This window comes from Apostichopus japonicus, chromosome 2 (assembly GCF_037975245.1).
Source record: "Apostichopus japonicus isolate 1M-3 chromosome 2, ASM3797524v1, whole genome shotgun sequence".
Taxonomy (NCBI): Eukaryota; Metazoa; Echinodermata; class Holothuroidea; order Aspidochirotida; family Stichopodidae; genus Apostichopus; species Apostichopus japonicus.
In genome coordinates this window covers 28585642-28610459 of record NC_092562.1, presented here as the reverse complement: position 1 = coordinate 28610459, position 24818 = coordinate 28585642, and the positions used below count along the sequence as shown (strand labels likewise).

The following is a 24818-nucleotide window of genomic DNA, read 5'->3' as shown; positions in this document are numbered from 1 at the left end:
AATGCACTGGGCAGGGAAATCATTGTTCGTATCTGAAGCGCATTATTTTGAGTGGTACGACTAAAACAGATCTCTCATAGTTTCCAAAATGAAAATAAAATAAAATGGAAAACCTAAATATAATCATATCAATTATATCTAGCAGATATGCCGACTTTGTGTGCGTACAATTGTTTCCAGTGGCGTAGGAAGTTACTTTTGAGTGGGGGGGCTGAAGACTGATGGCCGGCCTGGGGGAGGGGTCTAAGGGGAGGGGGTGTCCCCTCCCCTTTGGATTTTTTTGCATTTCCAGGTGGCCTCAGATGCAATTTGGTGCAATATAGCACACTTCAACACCCACTCCATTTTGTAAACTTAATTTTGTATTTTCACCTGGCCTTAGATGCAATTTGGTGCTCCAAATGAGATTTTTTTCTCATTTGGAAATGAAAAAGGGGTTTTTTGACTTGCAAAGTGGGGGGCGGAATGATACTTCCGCCCCTCCACATTTTTCACTGGGGGGCTGGCGCCCCCCAGCCCCCCCGGTTCCTACGCCCTTGATTGTTTCAACAATTAACTCTGGAAAAAAATCTGTTTGCACACTTTACCCAAAAGAAATATTTAACACCTAACACAAAATGGTTGGGTTGAGCTTGATGTCCGCACCTGTTTATACTGTACCATTGGACTTGACATAGATGTAAACACTTTTCTTGGCAAGTTGCCAACAAGAAATTCCACTGCAGTGCATCAAAGAAGTTATGGCGTGTAGACTAAACGCTTTACGGTGGCACATTTCATGTTATTACATTCTAATACAGAGTTTTCAGTATTCGAAGTGAACGTATTGGTTTTGGTGTGCTTTTACGAACATTCGCCTCATCGCCTAGGCTTTGTAGGTCTAGAACACTCCATCTTTGTTCAAGGGCGGCGGGAGAACTTTTAAACTGTGGGGGGGGGGGGGCACCGGAGTCGAAGGGCACTTTGCAGAAATTCGATTGGACTGATGCACCCTTATATTAAGTACCCTTAGAACTCTTATTATATTATCTTATTTGCGTATACACATCACTCCATCAACACCCCCCCCCCATCAGTGGCGGAGCTTGGGGTAATGGTCAGGGGCGAGAATGGTTTGTAGGCCGGGGGTGCTTTCGACACTATCTAAGCGGAGCGCCACCACAGGTTGGCGCGGAGCGTACAGAAATTTTTTGAGTAAAGATACTCCCTGGATTGCCGGTAGATTGCCTTTCCGGGCCTTGCTTAGTGCAGATAAACGAAGGTTAAATAGGTGTCATCGCCATTTGGTCAGAAAATTACAGCAAAAAAATGTGAAAATGTCAATAGATATTTGAGAGCGCAATAAAATAGTCAATAATCGCGAATTAGTAAAAAATGGTAAAAAGCAGAGCCTCTGTATATAAGGTTCTGGTTAAAAGCTGAAAAGGGCGCCAGCAGTCAATTTGAGTCCGTCAGGGGGCATCCGCCCCTCTGACTGTATGGACGTTCCGCCACCGCCCCCACCCCTCAATGAAAAATGCATACTAGGCCTGCAATATCCAATGTGCACATTGGAAACAAGGAACAAGTTTTCTTTTGAGAAAACATGAGGTGAAAACATAAAGTCCAAGATCGCGATCGATACATGCATGAAACATGTCAAAATAAGAAAGGATGGGGTATAGGTTATGGGATATAAAAACTAAACTCATTATTCATAGTAGGCTATAAATGGCTTCTGCTTATTCCAAAGTCACAATGTAATATAGCAATGTACTTTTGGAAATGTATTAGGATTTTTTTGCATATGCCTAATGGCACTCACCAGAATGTTAGAAGCCTTGTGGTAGTAAACATTTGAGTTTGACCCACAGAAATTCATTAATACTTCTAAATTAGGATTAGATCTCTTACTGAAATATCGCAGACCTAATAAGGTGATCAAGAATACATTTTTTCATGTAGAGAAAGGGCACATTTTTATCCTGTGGAAAAGTGGGGGGTACGTGCCCCCTGTGCCCCCCCCCCCGGTTCCGCCGCCCTTGCCTTTGTTACTAGATCAATTCATGCTGGCTAAATATACATTCATCTCACCTGGTAGGCCTACGCATAACTATTTGAAGAAAAAGTATTTTGTACATCCCCTTATGATCAGATGTAAGATAACGTGGTACAATTATGACTCCTAAGCAGCGTTTATAAATCATTTTTACACTTTACAAATTGGCGGGATATTAGTGCTAACCCAAACGATGGTCGAGGGAAATCTTACAAGTGTAACACGTCATATCTTTCGTTCACCGTTATTTTGTTGTTGCTTATTTCGGACCATATTCTGAATGACGTGAAACGAAAACTCGCTGGCCTGCCAAAATCCCGATACCCCCCCCCCCCCACCTACAGTTAAACAACAGTATGCTATCTTTAAAAGAATTGTCTGGTAGCCCTTAGACGTTAACTTAAAACCAATGAATAATTTTCCAAATATGCGTTTGACAGAGAAACGATTTTTAATCGTTTAGGATGGATATTTCAAATATACTTGAACAATAGAGAACGTGACGTCATCTTCGCAAAGCAGATGGCGACATAACCCACGATCCATACAGTTCCTGCAGTAATCACGACAAATACCGCGTTTGAATACAGATTAATTTCTTTGTTAATTTTCGGTGAAATTCAATATAAATTATATATGTTTTAAAAAAAAAATCGTTGAGCCGTCATATATATGTAGTGCATCTGTGTTTTCGTGGTTTTTGTGTAACACGACGAAAGTAAGTTGAACAGAAGACTCTTGGTTGTTTATCCTTTTGCTGTAAAGTTGATCCGTGAATTTTATCTCAGTCATTTTTTCTTATTTATATGTTTCAATTGTAACATTTTTCTTAAATATATTCCATTGATAACGATCACTGTGGTTACAACTATTCCATGTGTAATAACTGTACATTTCCACTCTATTCAGTTTGAATTCATGTGCTTTCACAAATTTTTTAAACAATCGCTAAGAAGTTTATGCGCAACTTAAATCCATCTTCTATTCGTTGAAAGTCCGATATTGGGGGGGGGGGGGGGTACACCCCTCAGTCCGACAAGTTTTTAGTCCGAAAATGAATTACACATTTTCAGTCCGAAAATGAAATATACGTTTTCAGTCCGAAAATGAAGTACGGTTTTCAGATGAAAACGTGTAATACACGTTTTTCAGTCCGAAAATGAGATACACGTTTTCAGTTGGGCAATGAAAGCAGTTTTAATGCCATAATATCACCAATAAACAACACTGGAATGCGAGGTGGGAGTTGCGAGGTGGGATCATTTCGGCAAGTAATCACCACGCACGGTTGCGTTCTTGTTCGGTCGTAGGATGTCATGGATGGTGCGTAGTCACTTAATTGTCCATGTTGTTGCATGGGTTGAGCCCAGGGATTATTTGATATCACGTTTTTACTTTTTCACCCATATAGTGGGGACCTTTTTTTATTTTAGACGAAACACTTCTCTATTCTGCACCAAGATGCATGTAAATTGTAAATTTTATTTTCGGACTGAGAATGTGACGGACTGAAAACTCGTTTTTTCGGACTTAAAACGTGTATTTTATTTCGGACAGGAAACGTGTATTTTATTTTCGGACTGAAAAGGTGTCAGACTGAAAACTCGTTTTTTCGGACTTAAACCATGTATTTTATTTTCGGACTGAAAACGTGTCGGACTGAAAACTCGTTTTTATCGGACTCAAAACGTGTATTTTATTTTCGGGCTGAAAAGGTGTCAGACTGAAAACTCGTTTTTTCGGACTAAAAACATGTATTTTATTTTCGGACTGAAAACGTGTCGGACTGAAAACTCGTTTTTATCGGACTCAAAACGTGTATTTTATTTTCGGACTGAAAACGTGCCGGACTGACAACGTGTACCCCCAAATAATTGGCACCGTGCCACGATTGTAGTTCGAGCTCTACACTATTAAACAGCTGGTCCTCCGTCAGTATCTAGGTCGCTAGTTGACTTGTGTTTGATGTTTTAAGATGATAGCAGTTAACCAATCACATATTTCAACTGGTAAACGTCATTCATCAACGCTGTAAGATAGCGAATGTATACTCCACCCATATTCCCTAATATGGACGTTTACTACGAGCTTCATTGACCATGATTTTGACTTGGGGACACCCAGTCTAAACGGCGGGAAAAAGTTCAGCACATCGGTTTCATGTCTATAAACATGTTCCCGCATCGGGATATGTACACAGCAATAATTCTTTATGGTCAATTGTAAGTCTTGTCTTTTTAAGTTAGCAAACATGTGGGATGTGGCTCTTGTTTGACTGAATCCAGAATGCAGGCATTCTAGTTATCCTTTTATTTTTCTTTGGTATGTGATTTACAAATTTTTCTTTTATATAGGCCTATTAGATTGTAAAATTTTATGGGCCTGATGAGTTAGTAACTAGGCAACATGTTTGTTGGGCTACTACATATTATGTTCCTGATTATCGATAAAATAGAAGCCAGTAAGCCTAGCTTAAATTTTTCAGTTTGTACTTTATTTGGCTGACCATTCTGCCGTAGCCTTTCTCTCCCATACGCATACAGATGTCTGGAGCGTTGCGGCATGTCCCATCATGTTTCGACATATTATTTTCGTCGCATCAAATGCCAAGCAATGCGAATACTTCATCTTCCGACCACAAAGTTCGCTCTGTCTACTTCTGCGACATATTGTACAGGAAAATATCGATGATGATGATGATGATGATGATGATGATGATGATGATGATGATGATGATGATGATGATGATGATGATGATGATGATGATGATGATGATGATGATGATGATGATGATGATGATGATCATGATGATGATGATGATGATGATGATGATGATGATCATGATGATGATGATGATGATGATGATGATGATCATGATGATGATGATGATGATGATGATGATGATGATGATGATGATGATGATGATCATCATCATCATGATGATGATGATGATGATCATCATCATGATGATGATGATGATCATCATGATGATGATGATGATGATGATGATGATGATGATGATCATGATGATGATGATGATGATGATCATGATGATGATGATGATGATGATGATGATGATGATGATGATGATGATGATGATGATGATCATGATGATGATGATGATGATGATGATGATGATGATCATGATGATGATGATGATGATGATGATGATGATGATGATGATGATGATGATGATGATGATGATGATCATAATAATAGTAATAGTAATAATAATAATAATAATAACCTTTCCGGTTATCTGGACGTCTTCAAGAAAGCAGCTCAAACTTTATACTGTATGTATGCGGATATACACGGGCAGCTATACACTGTGTACTACGCAGCAATGCCTTGACGTTATTCGTTCATTCTCGTTGCATCGGTCCATTGTACACATGCACAACCAATATGGAAATAGACACAGTTTATGTCGATACAGAAATAAGCAAGCGGCGGAAACCACAACTGATAAAACCCATCGTATCTTTTACACCCCAAGCCAATAGTTTATTTACATTGATTAACGTTTACCCGGGCTTAGCTGTCCTAACTCCACCTCTCATGATAGACCATATATAGTATATATATATATATATATATATATATATATATATATATATATATATATATATATATATATATATATATATATATATATATATATATATATATATATATATATATATATATATATATATATATATATATATATATATATATATATATATATATATATATATATATATATATATATATATATATATATATATATATAAATCCGACCGTTAGGCAACATTTCATGTGAAAAAAATAGCACTTAGGGCACCATTTGACTTAGGGCAACATATATACTGTCGCCCTAAGTTCTGCCTTTTAAATTGGAACGATAGAGTTACATTCTGCAAATATTGTTGGAAGCGAGTCAAGGGGGGTTGAAAAATGTTCGTTTCTATTAAGATTTATAAAAATTAATTAAAAACTAGGTAAATTAGAAAGCATTGAAGATAGGCATTCTGATACTGGCTATATGTGCGTGTGTTATAAACAGCACTTTCGGCAACATTTTGATTATGGCCTTTAAAATGAAAATCGATACGTATATCTTTATTATAAAATCACCCTTTTAAACATATTACCCAAAGGAAAAATATATTAGCCTCTTTTAAGCAATGAATCGCGAAAATGAAGATATATTGCCAATATTGTATTGCACGGTATCTTATTGCACCGAAGAGAAGCCCGCCCTCTATTACGTTACGCTTCTTCGCGCAGTACAGCTATACGTACGTACGCGAACCTCGATCGTGCCTAGCTAGTCTATCGAGTATATGTCTAGATACAGTTCATCCAAATGCAGATGTGCGAGTCACACGGCGCGGGAAGAACGGTAAGTTAACTATTTGTGTAGTTCATTTAATGGCATAAGCGGCCGTATTATATTTTCGAAGCACACTCTCCTTGGCTATTATTTATGGCTTTCTCCTAATTACGCAAGCTGGTTAGGTCTATAGGCTGTGCATAACGTTAGGCCTAACTTAGTTAAAACGTAACTATGCCTATCATAGGCCTAATTGATATTATCGTGTATTACTATTAGCCTAGTACTTGGTAGTACTAGGGCAATTCCAAACGTTTCGCGTCAGGGCTTCAGAAACTTAGAAGATAGTTGTGTTTGGAGTATGGATAGGTTTTTTTCACAATTTTGTTTTTCTTTTTGCTGAGCACTCATATGAATATGTATTTGAGCTAGGTTGAGCTTCATTGATAAACAATGATTCATTATTTGACCGATTTTGGACTAGCCTAATTATAAAGGCCTAGGCCTAGTGCCTACTGCATTTTGTATGGAAAAAAAGGTCATTAATTGCAACAAAACATTTATCTTGGGATTTCTCTGAAAGTACTAATTCAAATCACCTGTTAACAATACCACCAATACTATTGGCCTATGTGGCAAATACCACCTGTAAGCTTGGAAAAATATGGCATTATCGCTGCCCGCGGGGGAAATTTATTATAATGCTCCAAGAAGTCCCACTCAAAAAAAAAAATGATCAAAGAGTTCCATTGACAACACAAATCATTTTTTCTGTAAAACAAAAGTTCAATAAAGTCCTTTGTAAAATTACTTCAAGATACTGATTACAAACAATTCATTAAATCATACCCATAACAACCATTGTAAGCATATCAATTCCTCAGCGCCATTCCCTGTGCGGCACGCGAACTGAGTTCGACCGCCACAGTTTTAGGCCTATGACTTAACCATATAGACCATTTTCCTACAGCCATAATGTGAAAAGTTTATACCGAAAAAACTTAGTTCAAACTGCACTAAACAGAGAAATGTGTTGTCTCTCAAGTTCTGTTCTTTTCTTAACAATACAGTTTAAAATTCCACCGGACTTGGGTGATTTACGATGCAAGGTTAATAAATATCAAACTCAAAACCCTCATTGATAACACACAGTAAATACTGAAGAAAATCACCATTTGATAGCCGTACTTTGTTTGCGTAACCTTCCTCTTGAATATTCATTGACAAATTTAGTTCAAACGGTTGTGGGAAGTATTTTTTCTTTATATATAATAACTTTAAATTGATGTTAAATTCATTTTCATTGGTCACTATCTTCAATCGGACCAAGTACAATCCAATCCAATATCTTCTAAGAAAAATACAAGTTACGCTTTCTTCGGTGGGCACGCCGTTACGTAATATGTGTATCCTGTACTCTGCAATAGGGTACAGCCACACAATGCACAGTGTTCACCTACAACGCCACAGCCGAGATTCGCTTTCCAAACGTCATATTATATTGAACTTAATATTATTTCAAAGAAAATGACCGTAGAATATGCATCATTAAATGTTGAAGCAAGTAATTACCAATTAACTAATCTAATGCAATCCTAATTATAGAAACACTGTTTAAGACCCCCTCTGATGAATGGAATAGTTCAACCAACTTGTCCGCACAGAGCCACAGGATTTTCGGTCCAGGTGATGAGTCATACGCGTTGGTCAGTAAGAGGGCTATTTTGAAGGATGTTTAGTGTGCATTTTAGAAAGAAAGGAATTGATATGTCTGATTGATTCTGCTAACTTTCCAGAAATAATAAATCCCAAGAAAAACAATCCGAAAGTTGTAAAAGCTTGGACGGACACATGATGTGCATCTCAACAGTGACTGGTTCAATATACCCTAATGTTGAACAGAAAGAACATTTTCAAATTTATCACTGATGAATGATGTTGCGAGCAGTCGGGATTACTGCACGCTTCAGTTCTATTTAACCTTTTCATTTATCATATTTTAGCATTTAATTTCCGGTCACGCTCAGGAAACAATTACAACATTCCTTCACGGTCGATTTGTTTACTGTAAGAACTATTAACCGTTTTTTCTCAGGAAAGCTTGATAGTCTGAAGTTATTATAGCGTGTGATTATAGTATACTGCCAAAGAAGTAAGTTGTTGTTCTTGTATTGATATTTTATGTAGAAGTAACGGGAAATTTAGTATGTTTAGTTTGGTTTAATTGCACGTCTTTTTCGATCTAATGTAGTGCAGGGTTCACTTGCGCGAATTCAAATTATTCTGTTTATGTATGTATATGCATTGATTAGATGCATTGATTATGGGTTTTTTTTTATACTTTTATTTGTAATTCAAGCATATCTGTTTAGAAACAAAGTTTAAAGGCTATCATTAATTAGTTTTCTCTTGTATTGTTTGATCCCAGATTGAATGAAACTCATTGACGTAAATAATAGATCAGATCATACAGTTTTGGGCAGTTGCTAAAACTCTGGGTATTCTCTAGTGTTCGCTGGTCCAAATATCACAAAGTGAGAATGAAAACAACTCTTTATCCTAATTTTTAGTTGATTTTCCTTGTCTGAACCTTCCTTACAGTACTGTATACATCTGGGAAATGGACAGAACAATTTCTAAAGTATATCTATAATTTTGGGAACTGTAGTACCCTACACTAGAAGGGGAAAGTTGAAGGTCAATAGTGCAAAGGAATAGATAATCTTGTTTGATAAGAACTTAAAGTACATGGGAGGGGGGTGTAGAATATCACTTCATAACATCCCTCTTGCCTTGAGAAAGTTTTGAACAAATTTCTCTTTAACTTGTGAAGTAGGTAAACATCAAAGTTACATCAAACAAATTTCATGATAAAAGGATCTTACATCATGAATATAAAAAGCATATGATAAAAAAGAATACAAGTGAAAGATTTTTGGTCAATGAGAGGTTTGATGTAAATGAAAGGAAAAGGGCTGTTCCAACCCTTAAATTTTTAAAATGTATTTTACACTTAAACAATAGCATATTTATGCATTCTACTTTCAAGACTCATGTTCTGTGAAACACACTAAAAATATGTCACCATTTTCCATGGGTAAGGCTACACATGAATACCAATGGTGCTCTCGGAATATAAGTCCTAGGAAAGTATCTGCAAAACTAGGTACAGTATTCTACCAAAGCAGACATGAGAATCATTACCTTGAAATTCAAGATTACTTTGTCAGAAAGAACACTGATAACAGTATATTCATTTGCTGTCTCTGTAAGTGAGCATTACTATACTTGACGCATCAAGTCTTTGCACATAATCCACTACACATAAATTATTAAATGCAAGTGTCATGGACCAAATCAAAGGTTAAAATAAAAGCATATGTACATATCAACCTGCAGAAACCTACGTTGCTAATGTAGAGCGAACATTGTAGTTACCCTTTCCCCTTCCCTCTCCCACCTTACACAGTATATGGCATAGAACGGCATACAGCTGTTAGTAAATATTAACACTAACTCGAACCACATAAAACTACTCCAACTGTAAGTATCTATTCCAGTTCCTGTTACACTGTGCTGCACTGTGCCACGCAGTATACAGTGCCAGTCTTACACAGATTCACTTTTATCTTTTATCTGTAATCAATCCTAGGGCAATTTGTGTCTCTATTGCTCTTCTGCCCAGCACGTATAACTTGTTAAGATGAAACCAGTACACAAATTTACATAGCTGTTTTAGTTACGGATGCTTTCACACAGAGGTAAAATAATTGTTATCTAAGATGTGGTTATTAGGATGCCAAATTTATGTCTATCGAGAAACAGAACTAAAGAGTCATCTGCTAAACCTGTTCTATAAAAAGTATTATGTTTATGGTCATGCATGTTGGAACAGGTGTTTACATTCATGGATATGTGAGTTAATTGGTGCATTGGGACATTTATACATTTCATGGTGAGATCTTCCCTCACTGCCATTGTTTAGAGTAGGTGCACATATCGCCATGTCAAAGATTTGATGAATTTACTGTAACTTTAATGACTAGAAGTCTTGGGATTTGTCAATATATTATGGCATTCATGGTATTGAATTGAATGCAACAGATGTATAGTGGTTTGATGTAGTGACCTGTAATTGGTATGGCCTGAGGCTGTTTTCTTTCTTGAATGTGTAATCATGGAGCTATAAACAGAGGTGTAATAAACTGGTGACTGTCAACCAGTGTTCCAATTACAAAAAAAAAAAATTGTACATGCACCTGTGCATGTAGGTTAAACAAAAATTACCTGCACAAACAAATCATTACCTGCACCACAAGTGAAAAATACAAAAAGGGTGTTTTCAAAGTTACTCCTGGGTTTTGTTTATGTAGGCCATTTCGGGATATGATGATTACTGAATATTTTACTTGCATGCACATGCACACATAGCTTACATGTGTGCATGCACACGTGCGCACACACATGTACGCTATTTAAGTAACATGCAGTCAAAAGTTACATGCATTAATTTTGGTGCTGTCAACCCCTTGTATTCACATGTCACCACTGGTTTGGCAGATTTGCTTGCAACTCTCCAATCTTTTCGAGCAATCACTAGTAATTTCACTAATATCCACTATAAATTTAACTTTAATCGCTGAGTAAATTGTTGGCCAAACCCACAAGTTGCAAATTTTATGCTACATCACACCCAAATAAATCTACACATGTTTTTTAAAAGGTATATACTGACCTATCAATATGAAACATTTGAGAGATGCAAAAACTCATCTGCACATCTCAAAATAAGTATTTCTTTCCTACAAAGTGAAACACATTTGCCAATGGTTGGTACTATTATGAAGAAAAGGCCTACAGTAGCTACAATATGAAACTCCTATATTTTTTCATTAAAGGCATACATGTAAATAACATTTTTGGTAATGTACATACACAGTAACTCATAGAAAATGACAGGCTAACCCTTTATTATAACCTATATACAAACTATGCCATTTAAACTGCTTCTGTACACATAATACACATGACTTTATCCACTATTTGGTTTTGGCAAAACATTCCTGAACAATCCATTACACAATAATTATCTTCTGCTTGTGAACAAATACTTCTGGCAGATATTGCATTACTGGGTGGAATATCATGATAGTCTTATATTATAAATTAATAAAGAATGGACCTGCCCCTTGCTGTAGCTGCAAATCTAAACATCCCATTTTGAGTTGAAAACCTTGATCAGTGCGTGCAACTGAATGAATTTCATAGCTCTCAAATCTGCTTGTTAAAAAATGTGACTAGTTTTCATTTGAATCACTCTAGTTGTCAATGGTTGAGGTTGAATATACAACTCTAAAGGGGGTTCACAATTTCCCTTTCTAGTTTCTAATCTACCAACCTTTTTTTGATGCAAAAGAGGAACTTCAAGTACAGGTACAGATGCAACAACTGGCATTTCTAGTGAATATTTCAAACCCATTGGGAAGCAATTCACAATGAAAATCAGACCAATTGTGAAGCAATTCAACTAAAATTTTCAGAATATGCTTATTTGTGGTGAACCATGCATACAATAAATTTGGTAATTTTTAAAACAGGTTCCTGGGTAAATTACTGAACTTCCTGCATTGTCAAATGTAAAGGATTTTTTTAATGCATATTTCGTAGAAAGTTATTGATATAGCCTATCCCTGGGTTACTGTAATTTTCGTGGAGCTGGTTGTTTACAGACACTGCAAAGAGCCCAGGGTAAATATTGGATCAGGTTTTGAGGCTTTGCGCATGTGTAGTTTAAACTCTGAAGTTCAAACAGGCTTACGATATGCACATACAAATAGTGAATAGTGAACTGTGGAATTTAGCAAGAAAAAAATAAACCTATGGAGTTGGCGACAGGGAAGTACAAATATAAGGGCTAATGAATGGGGGACTGGGCGGTGAAAATTGATTGAAGGGGCAGGACAGGCAAACAGAGGTAAAACAGTGAACAGAATATATCTGCACAGTATGGGATTGGGAAGTGATACGATAGCAACTAGGGCCTAGTAAAAATAAATGCAATTGTTGTTCGATCGGGACCTAATTTTTTAGTAATATTACATGGGTTAGGATACACTTACCCTACAATATTATTACAACACTTGCTTAAAATAATACTTTATGGCACGGTTATGCTTTGATCTCATTGGGGAGAGTAAAAAAAATGGAGACAGCATGGTTTCACTCACCCGTTAAATTGCCAATTGCACATCAAAAAGTTACACAAATATTAAAAACCACTGGTAAAAAAATAAACATCAGCTCTGGTCTGGTCTCTGATCCTCAGGGTTGTCATCTCTGGGAGTGGAAATATTCCTATGATTGTCTTTGCAAATCTAACTTCAAGCCTCAGGTGGCAACTAAAGGTATGTCTTGAACTAAGTTAAGCCATCTTGATGCCAAGTTCAAACTTTTGTCTTCAGTATGTTGTCTTCAGTATGACGCCTTATCAAAGCGATGAGCCAAACATTCGATCCGGGTGATCCTCCTTTCGCTAGACCTAGCCCAGAAGTAGCCTAACGTCAGGCGATGCGTGCATGGTTGGGTCTATACCTCCAGAAAATAAAAATTAGTGCCTATGTGGATGTTTCAGTGCTTTGAAAGTAGTTCCGCTGTTTTAAATCCGCTCTTGCACCATGAAATGTTTATTGCAAAAGCATTATAATTTTATGATATTTTTCTAACAGATGCAACTTAGATGTCGTGTAAAGAGAAGTTTTTGGGCCATTAAAAAAGGCTTTTCACTAATGTACTAACAAAGTTGATAAATGGGGATTTTCAGTCCAGTTTATTGATGACTTTATTGTTGAGTCTAAATTTGTCTCAAATACAACAGCACTGGTGTGTATGTTAGTTGAGCTTTTTGAATTATTCACAGTATTTGACGAACAGTGTTGTGAATGGTAATAATATATGCTTAAAACATGTTGTATTGCAGTAAATGTATACATGTTGGTCAGGGGTAGTAGATATGTGCATTGTGCAGCTGCTCCCTTTAATGTGGGGCTTAATGTAAAATTTCAATTTAATTTGGCATGATCCTATGCAAATGATCTGCATAATATTTGGTATGAAGCTATACTTTAACAAGAATTTATATAGTACATGGCAAAATCTCATATTAGTGGTGCCACCAATTTAAAATCAGTCAGATAGCCTATGTACTACATGTGTGCTTATAAACATGATAATACTGTACATGAAGGGCACTATGTTAGCATCAGACTCAAATTTATGTTGGTCTTAAATCGCAAATGAGCCCTATCGTTAGGTCTTCCAATAGTTTATCTTTCCAATATTTTGCAAGCATGATATATTACATAGATTACTTGGTACAAACTAGTAGTTGATAGTGTTAGGTAGGACAACACATTATGTCATTAGTTATTTAACTGTTGTTGCACAAAATCATTTTAAATCAGCTACAGGTACAAAAAATAATTGAAAATGGGTCATTCATGTAGGTTTATGTCATATTGCATGGGTACAAACTATACCGTAAACCTGGAGGTACAATAGATGATTCAAGAATGTCTCCAAATTATTAGGTTGACAGGGCTTTTACTTGTGAATGCCTAAATGTCAATTACATGTTGTAATCAACTCTCATATTATTGTGAGTACTATGATGGCCAGAAAATGATATTAACTTGACCAACTGTAACTGCATATTTTGTGGTTACAGGTTATGGAGTATTGCACATAGGAAGTTCATCATAGGGGAGTTCCTAGTAGAATATTGTGGAGAGCTAATTTCCCACAAGGAAGCTCTGAAGAGGGAAAAGGTGTACCATGAGGAAAAAGGATGGGGTAGAGTACAGTACCGCTTATAAGTAACTTGGTAAAGATTAGCGCGATTCAGCGCAAAACGCAGCTTAACTGTAATTAACCGCGCTCCAAATAAAGGAACGCTACTTTCCCTGCACTCCAAATAAAGGAACGAATTCCCCGTGCTCGCTATTCACCACTGACACAATGGGAGTGAACCGATCGATACAACGCTTTTCATAGCGTAGAGGTAGTGTAAACCGATCGCTTGTAACAATCAACACACGTTATATGCATCACAATTGTAAACACCCAGAGTAGGCCTACGAGTACGAAGTTTACAAACTTTGACTGAAAGAAAGTTTTAAACGAGAATAGTTTCGTGTTGAAGGGCAAAACCTTTTTATACGTGTTTATTTTATTCCCCGATATGTTCTGGTTACCAGAAGACAGAAGTAATAAAAAGCAAGAAGGAAACTTCGTGCCTTATCCTTTCGCCGTAACACTAACAGACCATTTTTTGTAGTAGCATTAGGCCTTGTGTTTGTGTGGAGTTTAGGCACATTAGGCCAGTGTACTAGTACGAAGTTCACGACTTTGACTGAAAGAAAGATTTGAGCTGTGAGCTCATCCCCTGTTTAACACCTGTTTGATAACATTTTTGGCACGTTTCCAAATAACGTTGCACATGGAGTAAATGTTTTGGCTCCACTCAAGAATTAATTAGGTCAGTCAGTTAAGAAAGGATCGGTAAAGTTATGAGAAATATTGTCTTAGGCGTTCAAGAAAAGTAGGTAAAATATCCCCGTTACATATAGGTAAGTAAAACACACCTCAATCCAACGGACTCGTCCGCATGAACAAAAGCTATTCCCCCATGAAACACGAGGCATAGTCCATACCATACACGCATAGCACGATTATAAGGCCCCTAGCTATGGCCATCTTTATGAAAGTAACCCTTGTGATCACATTTTTTAGGCCACTTGGCATGATTGACTAAATGCTTAATATTGTTTCCATGTTTTTGTAAAAACGTCAACTCCGCAAAATACAATTAGATGTGTTTTTGAAGTTACGTGAGATCCGTAACTACCGAGATGGTTAGGCTATTTGCTATACACTTAACTATGTTAGGATATTAATTTTCCGTATTTTTGGAAATTATAGAAAATACTTTCTTTTCTCCCCGATTAACACAAGATGTGGTCTTATATTCATAAATGGGGTGTACTAGAGCCTTGTTTACATGACATTAGTTGCATTTAGCACTATATGCCAGTTTCGCGTGAATTTTTCGAAAGTGTTTTGCTCGATCTTCTGTAAAATTTGAAAGGTGTACCACCTTAATTTTCGTACACAATTGGTAATTTCTCTTCTGATTTTCATTTTTTTCTCTATACAGTCAATTGAATTAGTTGTGCATTGAGTATAAACTTATCGCGAATGCAAGAACTTTCAGGAATATTGTTTTTCCCGAACGGACGTTGAGAACTGTTTGAATATTAACCGGCAATTGTTATTGTTCGCGGGAAGTTTTTATGCTAACGTTTCACTCATCAATCCAACTGTTTTGCGCACACTGAATTTAAACAGTGTAAGATTCCTGCTTAACACTATCCGTTCTCTTGACCGAGTATAAACCTTCGGTCCTCCTTCTACCGGCGACGATCAATATTCTTTTGTTACCGGCAGGGCTGTAAAAAAATGTTTTTTTTCCTGCAAGGAAGGTATAATTTCCCTCGAACCATACGCTTTAGCGGCGCAGGGGGGTGTGTGAGGGGGGATGTGCCCCCCTCACGAGGTACAGATTTTTGAAAAATGAGGATGCAATTGGCGCCATTTGGTGCACCTTTTTGGCGATTTAAAACAACTTGCAATCGTTGAGACCAGTGCTAATTTGAACTTAAAAAGGTAATAAATATAATTTTTAAAACAAACTGGTTTAGTGTGTCAGTTTCTTGAGTTCTTACCTTGACAAAACTCAAAGTAGTCTCATCTCAAGCAATCACTCCAGTCTGATAATAATTTATTATACATCTATAACCCGGCTGTCACATTGTACCACATCAATTATTAATATGTAATGTAAACAAACATGAGATGCAAGTGAGCCACTGATCTCTACACATCAGTGGAGCTGGAGCGAGCACGTGTATTTTAGCAATGGAGTGCGCGATGGATCCCATCAGTTTTTATGTACAGTGTGCCGCATGGCTTGGAGCAGAGAGATAAATTGGATATGGTTCACAATAAAAATAGAACAAATGAAATAAAAATCCTTCAAAGAGAGGACGCCCAGTAAGCCTTTATTATTATATTGTGTTGGATCGATCAAACTGAGCAGACTTTACACTTCTTCAAATATTTCTGATAAAGACTAAATAAACGAAGCCACTTTGTATTTTTGTTGACGTGTGGGCCTACCCGACTACCCCTATCAATTTATCAAAGCGCACGAGAAAAAAACCACTCCTCACTTCACGTACAAATAATATCGAAACTTTTTAAAATGACAATCACATGTTGACAATCAGTGCATCACACTAAGTACGAAAAGTTCTGCGTGCGCGCAATCTTTGTCACAATAACGAGTAATGATGTGTCCCCAAACCACTCACAAGGGCAATGTCAATGTCACACTGACACCCACGGCACAGCGCGGGAAGGTTGCTGTAAAAAATTAACCTGGCGGGAAATGTTTTGAACAACAATATTGCCATTCCACATTTAAAAAAAATTATATTGTATGTTAGAAAGTAAACGTTTTCTGTCGTATGAATTTGACTTCAGCTCAGTGTTCCCTCTAAGGTGCGGGATTCCCTTCAACTGACTCAGTAATCCCGCAAAGAAAAAATTTGTCTGCTGGAAATCCCCGCATTGTTTTCTTGCATAAGTTGCATTCTCGATTAGTTTATACTCAATACACAACGTATATACTTGACTGTATGGAGATAAAACCTCTGAAAATCAGTAGAGAAATTACCAATTGTGTACGAAAAGTAAGTTGGTACACCTTTCAAATTTTACGAAAGATCGAGCAAAACACTTTCGAAAAATTCACGCGAAACTGGCATATCGTCTTAAATGCAACTAATGTCATGTAAACAAGGCTCTAGTACACCCATTCTAGAATAAACCGTAAGACCACATCTGGTGTTAAGCGGGGGAAAAAGAAAGTATTTTCTAGAATTTCCAAAAATAAGGAAAAAATAATATCCTACCATAGTTAAGTGCATATCAAATAGCCTATAACCACCTTGTCGGTTACGGATCTCACGTAACTACAAAACACAACTGTATTTTGCGAAGTTGTTTTCTACAAGAACATGGAAACAATATTTAGCATTTAGTTAATCATGCCAAGTGGCCTAAAACATAAGTTATTACAAGGTTCACTTTCATAATAAAGATGGCAATGGCTATAGGGGCCTTGATATCGTGATATGCGTGTATGTACGTATGGGCTGTGCCTCGTGTACTACATAAAACGTTCCTTGGAAACGTGCCAAAGAAAAAAAAAAGGTTAACCACCAGGTGTTAGACAGGGGAAGCGCTCACAGTTGTTTGGCAATGTACAGTACCTGGGAAAATTCCCAGGTACTGCGCGAACACCGACGGGAAATCGGCAGTGTGTTCGCGGGAAATTGAACAAGGTTTTCCCACATTGGCTTGAGAGATTCAGCGGGCTTGCGGCGGCGATGCCATTAAGTGTATTAAATAATTATGATGCTATTTTGGGTTATCTTAAGTGAGAAATAAAGACACCCAGACACTAAAGTTAGTGTTTCTGATTTTTTATTTATAATTTTTTTAAATTTTAGTTCCTCTTTGGCTCTTTCTCTAACCCTTTTTTTTTTTTTGCTGCGTGTGAGATTTCCCGCGAGTTTTCAAGATTTCCCGGCAATGAGCATCCCGTTTTGCCCTCTTTTTACAGGCCTGAGTTACCGGATTGGAAGGAATTAAGTAGGATTACAGCCATTGACCGTCTGACGGTAACAATGAACTTCACACTTCTAGCAGGCATGAATAGAATTAGGGAAGCCTTCCGACGGAATCTGCGCTCTGATAAACAGTTCCCCGCAATTAACTGCATTTTAATGCCGGTTTTAACAAAAGATAGAGCGAGGTTTAAACGCACAGAGCGCAATAAAAGAGCGCAGTTTACCAAGTTACTTATGGGCGGTACTGTAACTGAGGCCATAGACCCCATTTTGTAATACTGTATTTTAGGATTGATACCATTGAGTATGGCATGATAAAAGTGAAGTGCTTATTATAATGAACTCAACCCCTAAGGCTTTTACAACCAGTTTCAACTACTGTTTGTCCCTCTCCTTCTTCATAGCTTTTCAATGCAGTCCTGCTTTTCATCTAATTCCATTATCATAGTTACCTGCTCTACCCTCTATTACTGTTTTCACCCATCATATTTACTCAACTGTCTTGAAGGAACTTGAGCAAGTAGCATGCGTTATTCTGACTATCTTGTCAGTATATTGTGTTATATAATGCTCTATACCAGCTCTGTCTTCTGCTTTGAATTTTAGCTGTAACAAGTAATGAGGAGAGTGATGGAGATGAAGATCATGTCCCTGTTTGCAAACGTCACAACACTTCAAAGGGTCAACAAGGTATGGACTGCAATCTCTGCCATTTGCATTGAAACCACAATTAATAGTACACATATACAGGAGAGAAGTAGATGAATGTGTCTAACACCTTGTAACTTGCTTATTCTAATTTCACACATATAGTAATTTTTAGAGCAACTATATTTTTGAAGTGCTTCTTTCATTTTTTCATTTCATTTATATTGTTTTATATAACATAAGTATGATATAACAACATAGGAGATATGAACCAAAACCTGTGAAAGGAAGTGTACTAAAAACCCTATGGGGCTTGTTGAGTAGTGACACTCCCTGACAAAATACAGAACTTTACAACTTTACTACTTATCAGAGGTATAAGCATGTAGTTTTATCCACCCACAACACCTAATGGGCAATTAGCATTGTTTTTTTTTTATTAGGACTTTCACTTCCAACCTGCTTTACTTGTGCTCTGAAACTTCTATTTTTTGTTTAGACCTGTATGAGGCTGTATGCGTGGTGGGATTCTGTGTTAAGGGGGAAAACTGAACATAGGTTTTGATCTCATCTGTCAAAAGGAAACAAACAAATTGTTTGAGCTGTTGCATGGTGGTTTAGAGAGCTGTTTATCGATGGTACTTGTACCTGTGGTACAGTAGGTCCGTCTCATTGTGGGGCTGTGAGATTTGTACAATAACTTTTGAGAGCTATATTCCTGCAGCAATGAGTGTTTTGTTGATTTGTACAATGAACAGACCTATTCAAGACAGATTCATGCGCATGGTGTGAATAGTCAACTGGAGGCGGTCCGTCCTTTTTTTTTGGACATGTGAGAATAGGTTAAGTACAAAGGAGATTCTTCCATATTCATGCAGCAACCTAGTATACATTGAATAGCTGAACATATTTTAAACTTTCAACAGGTTCATATCAAGTACACTACACACTTAAAAAGTTATTGATAATTGATTTGGAAAATTTGGACTTGTCCCAGTGGAACATTACACAGACCAGAGATGTATGAGCAAGGGCCACAATAGATTTGATAAAAACAAAAAGATGCACTTGCAGAAAAATCTTAGAGTGTAAAATTTCTTTTTGTATTCTTAACGGGAAGCACAATTTTACAGGTATGAAAGAATATTATTAAAATAAGAGCATTTCAGATCTATATTTATTATATACTGTACTGTAGGCTGTCACTTGTCTGAAGCATTTTTCATGTGTATGTCTACATGCATCTATTACTGTGTACATGATACATACTGTAATGCTTCGTTGAATTTGTATGAGCAATTGTACCATCATTATTCATTAAATTGGACCAGTGGAATCAATTGCCTTTACTTTTGACTTAAGCCAACATTCCACCATGAAGCTCCAATGTGAATTATCCACATTTTTAATATTCTTTTCATTAAAATATTTCAACTTGTGACATGATCATTGCATTTGGAATGTCTTTATTCATTTGGAAATTAATTGAATGAAGAATGTTATGTTATGGATATGGCTAACCCATGTTGGAAAAAATTGGGGGAGAGGTGGAGACAAATCAAGGTAGTATGGGTGCTATTATAATTGCACCATATATTCCACTCAATTGTTACAGCAAACTGAATGCATTGTTAAGGAAAGTAAGATTTACCTGTTTACACCTATGTGCAACAGCTGGTCTTCACATGGCATATCAATTGATAAACAATCACATGACAAAGTTCTGCTGTATTGGGCATATTTGCTAAATATTGGAATGAAAACATAAAATTGATATTGATCATAAATATATGAGCAAATAACATGCATTTCTGACTATCTTGCCAGTATATTGTTTTATATAATGCTGTAAACCAGCTCTGTCTTCTGCTTTGAATTTTAGCTGTAACAACTAATGAGGAGAGTGATGGAGATGAAGATCATATCCCTGTTTGCAACCGTCGCAACACTTCAAAGGGTCAAAAAGGTATGGACTGCAATCTCTGCCATTTGCATTAAAGCAAAAATTTATACTACAATATATATATATAGGAGGGATAGAAGTATTTATGTTAATTCCTTTTATGTTTACTCAATTATTTTTAGATCACATATCATTTCATCACATGCAAAGTATATTTTAGCAGTGCTGCTCATTAGGTTTTAGTCTTCCACTGCTAACAACTGATAGGCAATGACTGGTGGTTGTTTGTTGTATGGACATTCAATCCCAATCTGGTGCTCTGAAATTGTTATTTTGAAACACTGTGAACATAGTTTACCATCATATGGTTCTCTACACATAGTGATATAAGGATAAAGATTTGGCCAAATCTCACTGGTTACCAGACTACCAGTTGTACTTCATTCTTACCCACCGATGCCAAAATTTTTGTTAGTTTGGGCATCTTGACCAATCAACCCCAAAGTGGTTGTGGTACATTCAATTCTAGCAAATAGATGTTACTCTAGACTCCACCCCAGCTCTTATTGTGGTCTGCTGGAGATCACTTAAATATGGGTCCGTGTCTGTTCAGTGTCTCTCTTTGTGGGGACAGATGAAGCACTTGTGCATTGTGATATCATATAATGTCAAAGCTGAATGCTTTTGCATGAATTTGGGCAATTATAGTAAGCATGACATTTTAGTTATAGAAAGTGCTTCCATGTGTAGAGATGCCTGTTCATGGAAGTGCAGGAGAGTATAGATTGTATCAAGGGTCACTTGTACGTCAGTTCAAAATAGTTTGTGTTTTTTGTAAGTTTTCACTGTGATTTACTAGTACTGAGTACCTTCTACTATTTGATGTGATATGATATTATTTCTTACAGTAAGGAAGTATACCATATGGGAAAAGAGCCATGAGAAGAAAATACATCACAGGAACCTCAAAGACGATGCAAGGTAGAAAAATCTGCTTAAATCACAGGAAGTCTTATCAAACCTTCAATCAATTGTGGATCCATGTTTGACTTTAGTATTATTTATTTATTTATTTATTTATTTATTTATTTATTTATTTATTTATTTATTTATTTATTTATTTATTTATTTATTTATTTATTTATTTATTTATTTATTTATTTATTTATTTATTTATTTATTTATTTATTTATTTATTTATTTATTTATTTATTTATTTATTTATTTATTTATTTATTTATTTATTTATTTATTTATTTATTTATTTATTTATTTATTTATTTATTTATTTATTTATTTATTTATTTATTTATTTATTTATTTATTTATTTATTTATTTATTTATTTATTTATTTATTTATTTATTTATTTATTTATTTATTTATTTATTTATTTATTTATTTATTTATTTATTTATTTATTTATTTATTTATTTATTTATTTATTTATTTATTTATTTATTTATTTATTTGCCACAAAAGTACAAAGTGGAGGGAAGTCTTCCATAAAGCTTAAAAGCATAACAATATGGAAGACTATATGGCACATAAAATGGCACATAAAATGTCAGTAACTGGAACCTCAATTAATGGAATGGACCATTTACTTTTAATCATTCATTCCAGCATTCCACTTACTAAAACCATGAGTTTCAATTTGTAATCATGTATATTAGGCATATTAGTCACAAGCTAGACAGTAAAAAGTTCAATAACAAGAACTTTGACAACTGTGTCTGCTATATATGTATACCATCCTATCATAATTATGGTTAGCCAGGCACAATACTGTTGACTACTGCATGTATCTGTATCTTAGAGTAAGCTAGTTTTCAGAAGCAACAATATTCCATGTGGGGTTCAGTGACATCACTGTATAGTTCATATTGTCAAATAATAATAAACAATAAATAATCTGTCAAAATTCACAGAACAGGTCAGTGTTTCACATTTTTTTGTTTTTTGTTTTGGGGGGGGGGGGGGGGGGAGGTGGATATGCATAGTAAGAGCCTTTGCCAATATAGGCTAACTTCTCAAGCCCATTCCTTTTCAAAATTTAATCTCACACCCTCACTACAGAAGGAAACTTGCAAGAGAGATTTATCAGATGAGTCACAATCAGATATTTTAGCACCCATGTTGTTATTATTCTGGTAAACAAATGTGTCAAATTATCCCTATTTTACCCTGAAATGTGCATGATCAGATGATTTGTGGACATTTGTGTTGATATTAATTATTGGCATGTATTGAAACATAATGGTTAGCCTAGTTATAATATTTAATTGAGCTATTTTACATGAATATTAGGTCAAATGTCGTTTTGCAAATGCTTCTTACCTAACATGGCCGATGAAGTAGTGGCTCATCTATGATGTTAAAGAACGAGGTCATCTACGAGTCTTTTCTGATAACATATGTAAAATTTCAGTATAGTGTGGAAAACCACTTGAATTAAACTGTTAAATATTCATGTGAATAATGATATGCAATTGATCATATTGGAAAGGACATTATGTCATCAATTATTCATGAGTTGTGCAGTGTTTTTACTAGGATGTTAGAAATGGGGGATTGCCTCAGTCAGTTTTTTTAATTTGTCGGCTGGGGTAGGGGGTGATTTTCCCATTTTTTATTTATTTGTATATTAAGAAGTCGCTAATACTTTGCTGATGTTTCTTTTTGCACCTAGATCAAAAAAAGATTAATGACTTCCTAAAGACACAGGGCGAAGATGTCCCATACAACTGGTTTATTGTGAAACAAAAATTATAAATGAATCTGGCAAATGCCAGAAGCTGGCAGAGAAAAGAATGTTAAGTATGTTGGCAGATTAATTTAATCTTGTGTGTTGATCCTGTAAAATATTACAAAGATTTAAAGTTATAATCTCAGAAAAACAACCAATTAGTGAGAGAAGAAATTAATGAGATGATCTTCCTATTTTTTTGGGAAAACTGGAGAAGCATGTCATATTATCGACACCAATTCAAAATTACCAACCACTAACACAAAGTAATTAGGGTGAAACTGAACCACTGTATTCATGTACATTATTTGTTTTTTCAAATTCATAAGCGTTATTCATGTTCTTTGTAGTTTGGGAAAACTATTAAGCAATTTGGTTCAGCCATGATTGAACAGGTCTCCTATTAAAACAGAATAGTAACACAAAATGATATTTGATTTGCTTAGGTTGTACATTTTCAATAGCATACAAATGGAATGTTGTTACAACTTTAAATTACAAATCAAGCAATCCCTGCATAGATCATGCTACCCCTGACTAGATGTCCCTTTTTGCAAATGAAAAAGAACTTACCTATACTACAAACTAGTATTCCAAATTAAGTGTATGTTAATTGAACCTGAAGCCCTGTAATACCATGTGATTGCAGAGAAAAGAGAGTTACTGTACCTGGCTAAGGAGTATTAAACCATGTCACATCATTATAAATTCTTGTTCCAAATTAATAAAATGTCAATATCCTGCACTTTTCCATTTATGGGGGACAGCATCATCTCAATAATAATTTATGAACAGTTTGCACCAGAGAGAAATAAGCCAGATACAGCTAAATTGTAAACACAATGTCATATTTCATATTTGATAATATTAAGTTAATGATCCTTATTGCCTTTTATCTACAAAACTTCATTATTAGGGCATTGGAACTCCCTTTTGTACCAATTTGCATTCAGGTTTATATTACAAATTTGATGAGTTGTATTGAATTTAAATAATGTTTTACTTCAATTTAAAAATGTATTGCATATTAAAACTGAATTGATGCTCTTTTTCTGTTTTTATAATTTCAAAACCTTTACTATACACTGAACAAAAAGCCCGAATTAGAATCTTCTACTAAAGCAGATAGATTTTCAAAGTAGTTTATAATTGACTTCTCTTAAAATATGTGTTACAACTGCCAGTAGTTAATCTCATATGTACAGTATAGTATTTGCATTTGCATCTGATGTCAGTTAGACTGTTCTCGTACTTGGTGAGTAGATGGTTGAGTAGATGAACCCACATTTCATTTGGCGCTCATTTCAAAAAAAATAATGAGGTTATGGAAAGTACAATAATACTGCAACTGGAAGTTGATGTGTGAAGTTGTTGACTAGTGACTGGTTGATGTGTATTAAATTTGACATTACC

At 35.7% G+C, this 24818-nt stretch overlaps 1 protein-coding gene across 11 annotated transcripts; it reads left to right on the top strand.

Annotated features, from left to right (window-relative positions):
* The first annotated feature begins 5821 nt into the window (after window positions 1-5821).
* Window positions 5822-24707, top strand: LOC139954765 (uncharacterized). Of its 11 annotated transcripts, none has more exons than XM_071954713.1 (6): window positions 5843-6425; window positions 12682-12760; window positions 18713-18796; window positions 20637-20720; window positions 21566-21638; window positions 23349-24707. In XM_071954713.1, exons 1-6 carry the CDS (start codon window positions 6390-6392, stop codon window positions 23362-23364), a joined length of 372 nt encoding a protein of 123 aa, XP_071810814.1. In that variant the 5' UTR covers window positions 5843-6389; the 3' UTR covers window positions 23365-24707. The 11 variants fall into 11 exon arrangements, 5 of the variants coding, with proteins under 5 accessions (XP_071810807.1, XP_071810790.1, XP_071810814.1 ...); XR_011788186.1 differs by lacking the exon at window positions 5843-6425 and adding an exon at window positions 6446-8508; XR_011788188.1 differs by lacking the exon at window positions 5843-6425 and adding an exon at window positions 8640-8890.
* Window positions 24708-24818: the final 111 nt, after the last annotated feature.